Genomic DNA, 9,177 nt, shown 5'->3' with positions numbered 1-9,177 from the left:
CTGCAATGGAGACATGAAAGAGAAGACAAGAACACACCTCAGAGGTCTGCTTCTACACCTGCAGGAAGAGAGAAAAAGAACAGAGAATCAAGAAATCACAGCAACAAACACATGCTAGAACATCACTGAAAAGCAAACAGTACTAATTAATACAAGAAGTATCCAGTGGCAACAGCAGTTCAGTATGTGTGTTCAGTGTGTATCTGTAAACAAACAATCGGATCATTTTTAATGCAACATTTTTTTAAAATACAATTAGAGACAGACACTCTGTCAACCTCTCTCAAGTGCCTTTTTAGACCTTTCACAAGAAAAACATGGGTAAAAATAATGAAAAACCAAATAATATTTTAAACTATAGATGTTATAGCAATAAATGCTGTTTTTAGCAGACTCATTTTATGGCATAATTTCTGTGAATTTCCACAGCAGAATGGTAGTAAAAGTGCCAGCAACATGTTTTAGATTGGTTCTTCATCATTTAAAAAAAAAAAAAAAAAAAAACATCCCATAGAAGAAAATGTATTCATTTGTTTTGCAAATATTTTCTGCTTTTCCATATTACAAACTCCAAAAATGTAAATAAAATGTTTTTTTATTTAAAATAATCAATAGCAATGTATTTAATTATTAAATACATTATTGTTTCAAAACTAAAATTGTTAGAATATTCAGAAAGCTAAATATGATAAGACCCTGCCAGTCATAACTACTATTATCTGTGTTTAGCCATTTATTTAAAACCTAATAATGGAGACTTTAGCATTTCCATGTAAAATTCATCCATAATGTTGATGAAAATGTCAGAACTGGATTCTATTCATTCTGCACAGTTAACAGTGATCATAATGTGAGGAAATAATCAATCTTATGATTTTGAAAACATTTACAAATAAATCTCTGACATTTTTTCTTCCATTATAGTGGCATGTAGCAAATAGAAATAATTGTGATAATTCTAACTAACCTAAAATAGAAGTCGTTCAGACTGGGGAAAAAAAAGTATGCTTTTTTTTTTGTATGTATGTATTTAAGCTTCTGGTATCAACTGTATGTTTACTGTATTCACCAGTACAGCAGAAAGTGTCAGGATGCTTAGCATGTAGAAACTTCAGTATGTCGTCATTTATACTGACAAGTTATGGCAGGTGTAGACATTAGTCACTTAAATATGTAACTTTTATTTCTACATATTTGCTAACCTATCAACATGTCGTGATTTGTGACAGTATAAAATGTTATAGATAATCTGTGAAATGATCGATCTGCTCCACTCTTACCCTCCACTGCCCTCTGGAGAAATACAACTCTGGTGATTGGTCACAGAAATAACCAATCAGAGTCAGGGGGAAGGTCTTGGCACTGTCAAGCTTGTATGCGCTGCTAATGTCAAATCTTTATTTAACCATTGTCACCACAGTCAGAACATTAGCAGGCTATGGAGAGAAACTGTTCTCTGTTTATCTGTCTTAGCCATGCTAACTAGTTTTAGCATTCATGACAGGTTGACCTGGAGAAGATGTGGTGCAGCAAAGAGCAAGGACAGGTCTGAGTAGCATGAGCATAATTTGATTAACAGCGCTAAGACCCTCCTACTGGCTCTGATTGGTTGTTTCTGGCTGAGCGGTGTATTTCTGTAGCCCAGGGAAGAGGAGGAGGAGAAGCTCTTTTTATTCACAGATCATCTGTCTTATACTATCACGACATAGTAACTGTTTTAACAAACTAATTTTTTATAAAAGTTACAGACTGGAGCTAAAGTCCGTTTTCTGGTTTGAAACCAGAATCCGCCGGGAGAAGCCAAGTCAGACCTGTAAGCTACACGCCAAGCAGCAAAATACCTACCGACTGTTGCATTGTGGGTTTTCTCCCACAAACTTGTGTGCCTCGGCGACGCCTCTCCTCCAGACTTTAGTAACAGGGTCAGAAGTCACTGTAGGACACGAGTTAACACATTGTGGGCCTGTCAGTCCAACACCTCTGGATAACTTTACACATCCGACTTCCAACTGCGCCATGACGCGGAGGCATTTTATCACCGCGAACAGAGCGACGCAGCCCGGCCCAACTGCCCAGGAGGGTATGTTTGTGTACGCGCGTGTGTTGTGTTATGTGTGTGTGTGATGGGGGATATTTTCACAGTTCCCAGACTGAGTGAAAGCTGTGCAGCTCCTGGCCGACAGGCGCCCCTCCCCCTCCACCACCTTTCCCCACACCATGAACTCCCTCCGAGGCACAGCTAATGTGCATTCCCCGAGAGAGGCGGCATCCGCACTTATCTCTGTCCTCCAGATAAACCAGACAGGATGTCTGATTCTGAGCCTCCGATTCATCCCTCCTCTGGAAGGAGGAGAAGAAAAAAAAACACAGAGTGGAAGAGGTTTAAACATCAAATCAAATTGTGGATTAGGAAGAGGTTCCCGGGAGCGCTGGGAATCAGAGGCCGTGGGAGTGACATATGCAAACATGATCACATGTAATTACATGGATGGGCCTCCCAGTTTCCATCACACACCTTTTTCTAGCCGCTGTTTGGAGCTGGAAGAGCTGGACGTGTTTAATTTATTCATGAGGTTCTGCTAAGCAAAAAGCCATTGTGAGGCTGATTCAGTCTCTGCGGCGAGAAAAAAGGTGCAAATCCTTTTCAGAGAACAATCGCTGGATGTTCTCTTTCATTCCTCGTCGCTTTAACAAACAAGCTGCAGCGTGACAAATGCTACACAGGTCTTTAACCATCATTACCCACTTTACATGGCAACAAGATGCAAATCCAGCCAGCTGCAATAACTGGCCTGTTCCAGGGAGGGCTTCTATTGAATTTAAAAAGAAACGCACCCTTAATGACTTCAAGGTGACACGCTAACAGGAACTGGATTTTTATTCATTTTCCTTTCTACAGAGTGTTGGTAAAATGAAAGTTTCAAGTTTTGGGTGTTCTGGATGTAAATCTAAATTTATGGGTGCATTAAAAACTCAAAGAAAGCTCAATGCCATTAGCAAAAACCTTAGAGAAGCAAGACCCTGTTCTAACTAGGTCCAAAAGGCAAAGAGGACATGTCTTCCTTTAAAACATGGGATGTAGGGACTTAAAAGTGACAAGAGAGCAAATATTTAAATGTGGTTGACTGGAGTATTGGAGAATGTTGCTCATCCCTCATCGTCTTCCATTCCGCTCGTGGTCAGTCCAATCGCTGATGTTAGAAAGTGAATCCACTGTGTCTCTCCCATGTAACGTGTGTGGAATCTTGTGAAAAAACAACTGTTTGTGATTTGCTACTAGATTATAAACCGATCCGCCATTTAAAAAGTGAGGGACAAATGTCTGTGCTAACCCGTCGGATGATTTTGGAAGGAAGCCCGAACCAAGTAACACGGCTTAAGAGACGGTTATCCCTGATTCTGACCAAATGCATGTAAACTATAGAATTCAAGGTAAGTTACAAAAGAATCTCTAAATAATATTTTCTCTGTTTTGAGGCATTTAGGAAATATATATAGTTTGGGTAATTCTAATTCTTTAATTTCACCATTTTTTAAATTACCAGAACATATTAAATAGAAATCTGTTGGACTCTACTGGTAAAACTGAGCCAGGGTTAGTCATCTCAGTCTTCAGACCCTACAGGAAACCTGTTGACTGAACTGAAAGGAAGAAAATATCTGTGAGGAACCAGGACTGAGAGATCTTCTCAGTGTCCACCAACCTGGTCAGGGTTACAGGAGAGTTGTCCTTTGGTAAAAGGTGATCAGTGGTACAAAATGTCCAAGCAGCAAAGGCAAATTAATCAGGAACAGGATGCAGTAAGAACTGGTGGGTGAGTTCCAGCCAGCGGAAACAGCTCAGCCCTGGCACCGTTCACGAAGCTCCTACCACCCACAGACATTCAATATGTTCCTCTGATCCCAACTTTTATATAAAATAAATAAACAATGAAGAAGACATTTGCAGAAATGGCCCACATCACCAAATCCTCCCAGGCTGCCTGAAGTGCACAGGATTTGGAGGAGAATTTGGAGCCTGTCTGAGTCACTGCTGGGTGTGGGAGTTTTGGCCTGAAGCCTCCGTAACAAGTGGGACGCGGACCTTATCGTGTTCTCCGTTACAGGACAAGTGGAATTCTCTCCAGTCATGCCAGAGCGAGCTCTTATTGGAGGAAGGAACAAAGTTATCGCTGTGAAACATGAATGAGTAGAAAACAAAGACACACAATGCTGGAGTAACTGTCACATTCATTCTTTTACTATGGTGACATGGTTGGTTTTTAGGTTTTTTCCTGTTTTTGATGAAACATGTTTGGTAGGAGGGATTGTTGTAAAGTCAGAGACACAAAGCAGGTGATTTTCTGCTGTCGCTGCGTCCAGAGGAGGAGTGAAAGCTGCAGGTCAATAACTCCATGCCTTCTGCTGGGTTCTCTTAGTTAAAACCTTTTTAAACTACTTTGGATTATGAATTGAGCTTCATTGTACTGTTTGGTAATTATCAATAGGAAAGTATGTATGATTGAACTGCTTTTTTTTTATAATAAAGTGTCTCGAGTCATTTGTTATGAATTGGTGTTATATTAATAAAACTGAATTGAACTGAACTAAAATTAGTATTCTGGTTTATAGTCCTCCTTGTTATATTTATTATTATTCCATCTAAATTATTATTATGATCCAGCTTCTTGTTAGGAATATCACTTCATTTAAGTGATATAACATTTTTATAACTAAGAAATTTTTAGAAGGTTCTAAACGACATATTTTGTGGCCGTACATAAAACAGACAAACTGGTTGTAATCACATTTTATTCAATAAATTAGAATATGGGATCAATGAGCCTCGTTTGACTCTGAAAATAATCCGTAAGCAGATATTGAACCTCAAGCCCACATCTATTTAATTTTTTTTAATCTTATGTAATATTCTAATTTTACATGCAATTGTTTTCATAACCCATAAACGAAAAATCTTCCCAATTAGCAGAAATAAAGGTTTTAAAACATCCATCTCTGTTTCATTTAGTGATAAAGTTCCTAAAACAGACTTTAACAAAAAGTTTGTGGCAGATCGCTGCTGTTTCTGCAGGATGTTTTGTGTTGGGGTCTTTGTTTGCAACCTAGCCTTCCCTTCCTCGGTGAACCAGTGACCTTGTGCAGCTTTGAGCTGTCTCAGCAGAGCGCCTGACGCAGCGGGACGGCGGCCTGTTTGCTCACACAGGGGTATGTAGGTCAGCCACGGGCCGGCCCGCTGTGACAGCAGCGCGGCCGCTGCGCTGGGTCTGCCCGGCAGGACGGGACGGGGATTGGAGTCGACAGAGAGAGAGGACCCCCCTCACACGTCAGCAGCAATACTTCCTTATTCCCCCCCTTAAACACTTTGACATTATCAGGCCACACAGAGCGACGTCCGGACTTATTACTCTCACCTTTGCTGCTGCGAAAAAAAAAAAAATGAACAGAGAAGAAACGGAGCGAAATTCAAGGCAAGTATTTTGTTTTGTCCACAAAATACATGCGGACTGTGTTTATTTCTGTTTTAATCTAGTCATTGAACAACAAGGTGTTTTGTATTTATTTATTTTAGGAAAAAATAAAAATAAAGATATTACATGAACTGTGTAAAGATAAAGTTGTTTCAGGCCTTTCAATGTTGATATAGTTCCATCTAGTGGCTACAAACAGAAGGTCTAGTTCACAAACCCGCCTAGTTCTGAATCGGGAATCTGCAACTGTTACAATCCAGTTATTTCTGCCCTCAGTGCAGCTAAATAAAACGGGTTAGAGCCACGAATATTACCTGATCCTTTGAAAAAAAACCTAAAATAAAAAATAAATAAAAAGGCATCTTATAATATTTGATAAATAGCTACAGCAGAAAATCTATTGTAATTTGTAAAGCACAACCTCAGGATTCTTGCTTTCAGGCTTTCATATACTTACAAAAAAAGCTTTTCTAAAAAATAATGGCTACATTTTCTCAGTTTCCAGCCTAAGAGAAAAAGTTCTAAATAAAAATGAACAGTATATGATACTGTTGTGGAAATGAACATGAAAAAATGTGCATTTGTTATTGCATTTTTAAAACCTCAGTTGTTTCTTCATCAAGTCAAAGTTAGTAGGAGCCACTGTGGCTCCGGAGCCACAGGCTGCGGGCCCCTGGTCTGAGGAAGCTTCCAGCCAGTGAAGCAGCAGCTTCCTCCAGCTCAGTCGGTTCCATGAAGAGCTGAGCTGTTGGGAATGAAGGTTGAGGAGGAGAGCAGAAGGCTCATCGGTTGTAGGGATGCATGGAAGCAGATGCAGATTTTATGTTTGTCTTGATGCTGCTTGGCATTTTCCCTGAAGGACAAACAGAAAAAAACTGTAAACATTCACAAACCGTCAAACAAATCAGAGGTTTACATCCACTCATCGAGACGAGGACATAAACAATATCTGTGTGGGATGACTATTAAATAACTTCAATTAATTTTATGTTATTTCCCAATAATTTATCTATAGAGGTGCAAATATATGCATCCATCTCCAGTCATGTTACAGTCATTTTCAATAAATTAGATCATACAATCTGCTGAATTCTGTTTGTCAGATTAAAAATACCTTTGAAAATAACTTTTAAGCAGGTATTAAACATACTTTAATACCTGCTTCAAGTTCACATTTCTGTTTTCAAAATAGTTTTTTTACTGGTCTGATGTACACAATGGTATATTAGAAAAAAATTTCTGCCCAAAATCTGAATTTGAAAAGTCAAATATTTTCATGAAAAAACCCCTCAAATTTTTAAGAATTTTTTTTAAACTTGAGCTTCAAGTCAAGAGGACAGATATTTACCACGTTTTATTTCCATCTACAATGGCCCCAATACGCCCTCATAAACGTTATAGTCTAATCTTAAACGTCATGTTTAAGCTGTTACTGTTTAACAGTTTAAACGTAAACGTGTTAAAACATGATGAGCGTATGTAAACATGATCACAATCTGGTCGTTAGATGAAAACAGCATCAGGCTGTGTGTGGGCTGAGTTCTGAACGCTCTCCAAACCAGGCCTCTTACCCGGCTGTCCTTGCTGCTGTGGAGCTACCGGTCCCCCCATACCTGCTTGCTGGCCTCCACCACCTCCGATTGTGACCTGCTGTAAGGTTGGCCCCCCGCTCATCATGGGCCCCTGCCCTGGATGTCCAGGAGCCATGGGACCTGGAGGCCTACACTTGGAAAGGCCTTTTCCAAACGCAACAGCTGCAACCAAGGCGTTGGTGTCTCCGGGGTTAAACGACGGTTTGTTCAGTCGGGACGCTGACGGGGAGACATGTTGATGTTTTGATTTCAATCATGACGCAGAAAGAAACAAACGGAGCGGTGCAACCTACCAGCACTTTCTGCATCTCTGTCATCGCGTGGGTTGTTCAGCTTCTCCAGCAGGTTGGAACACATTTTATTCAGCGCCTGGATCTGTTTCTGTTCGATGATCCAACGACGAGGGAGTTAATGTAAAACACACCAACTGTTCGATATAAAATATGAAAAATAAAGGAGTCAAGACGACACGTAACCAACCTGCGCTACATCCGGACCGATGCGCGCCGCCTCTGTGCTCAGCTGCTTCTCCTGCTCCTCCACCTCCGGGTCGGGTTTGGTCCGCAGGTAGTCTGGGACGATTTCATGGCTGAACACCGGGACACGCTGCTCCGTGAGGACCTGAGGGGGCAAAAACAAGAAAGATGAGAGGCAGAAATCCAAAAACACAGGAGGACAACGGTGAAAATACACTCACCGTTAGGTCGTCATCTGGCTTCTGGGACAGCACCAGAGGGATGATGACCTGGCTGCGGAATGACGGCGTCTTCTCGTTCTTCAGCATCTTATTGATGGTGTTCAGCTGACCAGACAGGAGACCGAAGTTATCCAGAACATTGGGCCTGAGAGAGAGCAACACACACGCTGCTGTGGTAAAATGTTCTACAATTAAGCTGGAGAAAGATAAGGCTGTTCTTCATCCTATGAAGAGAAAGTAAGGTTTGATTTCATAGAAGTTACAATATATGCACATTATAAACATTTTCTGACTATCAACTCTTCCATAGTTAATGTTGGCCCAGTAATATCCAACAGCAAAATGATTTAAGAGGAAACAGAAGAACCCGACTCTGTAACTCTAGGATCGAACTGAGCAGCAACATAAGTTTATAGTCAAATATTTAGTCACCATGTCAGTCGCTCGTATTCGTTCTCCAGCTTGTAGATGAAACTTTGCAGAGCGTTTTTAGTGAGAGCCACCAGAGAGATGAGAGAATCCACCGAGGCTTCTAGCTGCTTCTCCTCGCGTTGCTGAAAGAAAAACAAGCAACACAAATACAGAGAACGGTTAGCAACATAGCCATGTAGCTATAAGCTACGTAGCTTAGCCAGCTGTGCTAACTACAGTGTTTAGATGTGTGTTAATATGAGCAGAATAAACCATAAGTTGTGCTAAACTAAAACATTTATCCTTCCGATGAAGGGTGCATTTCTTCAAGGGGCGTATGGGAGTCAAACTTACCTGCATCGTTGAACAACAATCTAGCCGATTAGGAGAAATGAAACAAGCCGTGTTCTTCTTCTCTGGGATTTTATGGCAATATGTATCCCATTTGTTGCATTACTGCCATCTTCTGGAAGAGTCGTTCATCACACTTCTATTATATGTGTCTGATGTATAATTCCGATTATCTTATTTTGTGATAAGGTTACAGGTATGCTTTAAGTGAAAAACCAACTTCCCCCAGTTTTAGTCCGCTCGTAGAGAAAGTACTCAACCATATAGCGCACTGCTACTTTAGCACAGTAGTGCTGGATTCCTTGTAGTGTTAAAGTGTCAAATACTACACTATCGGATATGTTTTTCAAAACTATAAGTACATTGAATTACAGTCTACTTATGGGTGTGCTGTAACTTTCAGATGGGTTTCTGCTACAACACCTGATTCACTTCAGCCATTTGATTCAGATGTATTGAAGACAATTGATTGCATTTTATTTTCCTTAAAAGTAGTAAGCTTATGCAACACCTCAAGTTGACCATGTGGTGGCACTGTGCTGATCTTTTAAATACTAAAACTGGTATTCTACATTACTTACACAAAGATTATCACTGAAGTTACAGTAGTTGGTAAATAACTGAAGTGTAAAATATTTCAATGAATTACTTTCTGAAG

General features: G+C 40.3%; 1 protein-coding gene across 2 annotated transcripts; it reads right to left on the bottom strand.

The window, feature by feature from the left end:
• Positions 1–6,057: 6,057 nt before the first annotated feature.
• Positions 6,058–8,635, bottom strand: med8 (mediator complex subunit 8). Of its 2 annotated transcripts, none has more exons than XM_007554671.2 (7): positions 8,523–8,635; positions 8,190–8,311; positions 7,758–7,902; positions 7,541–7,681; positions 7,354–7,441; positions 7,040–7,279; positions 6,058–6,321 (listed from the first exon to the last, which is right to left on the bottom strand). In XM_007554671.2, exons 1-7 carry the CDS (start codon positions 8,526–8,528, stop codon positions 6,251–6,253), a joined length of 813 nt encoding a protein of 270 aa, XP_007554733.1. In that variant the 5' UTR covers positions 8,529–8,635; the 3' UTR covers positions 6,058–6,250. The 2 variants fall into 2 exon arrangements, with proteins under 2 accessions (XP_007554733.1, XP_007554734.1); XM_007554672.2 differs by having other exon boundaries at positions 7,082–7,279.
• Between the last annotated feature and the right edge of the window lie 542 nt (positions 8,636–9,177).

This window comes from Poecilia formosa, unplaced genomic scaffold (assembly GCF_000485575.1).
Source record: "Poecilia formosa unplaced genomic scaffold, Poecilia_formosa-5.1.2 Scaffold65, whole genome shotgun sequence".
Lineage (NCBI taxonomy): Eukaryota > Metazoa > Chordata > Actinopteri > Cyprinodontiformes > Poeciliidae > Poecilia > Poecilia formosa.
Note: the sequence above shows the minus strand (reverse complement) of the source record. Positions and strands in the feature narration are given on the sequence as shown.

Excerpts from the sequence above, each read along its gene's own strand:
- med8 (XM_007554671.2), bottom strand. Across the intron at positions 7,903-8,189 it reads GAATACGAGCGACTGACATG|GCCCAATGTTCTGGATAACT; the intron begins GTGACTAAATAT and ends GCTCTCTCTCAG. Across the intron at positions 6,322-7,039 it reads ACAGCAGCAAGGACAGCCGG|GGAAAATGCCAAGCAGCATC; the intron begins GTAAGAGGCCTG and ends TTTGTCCTTCAG.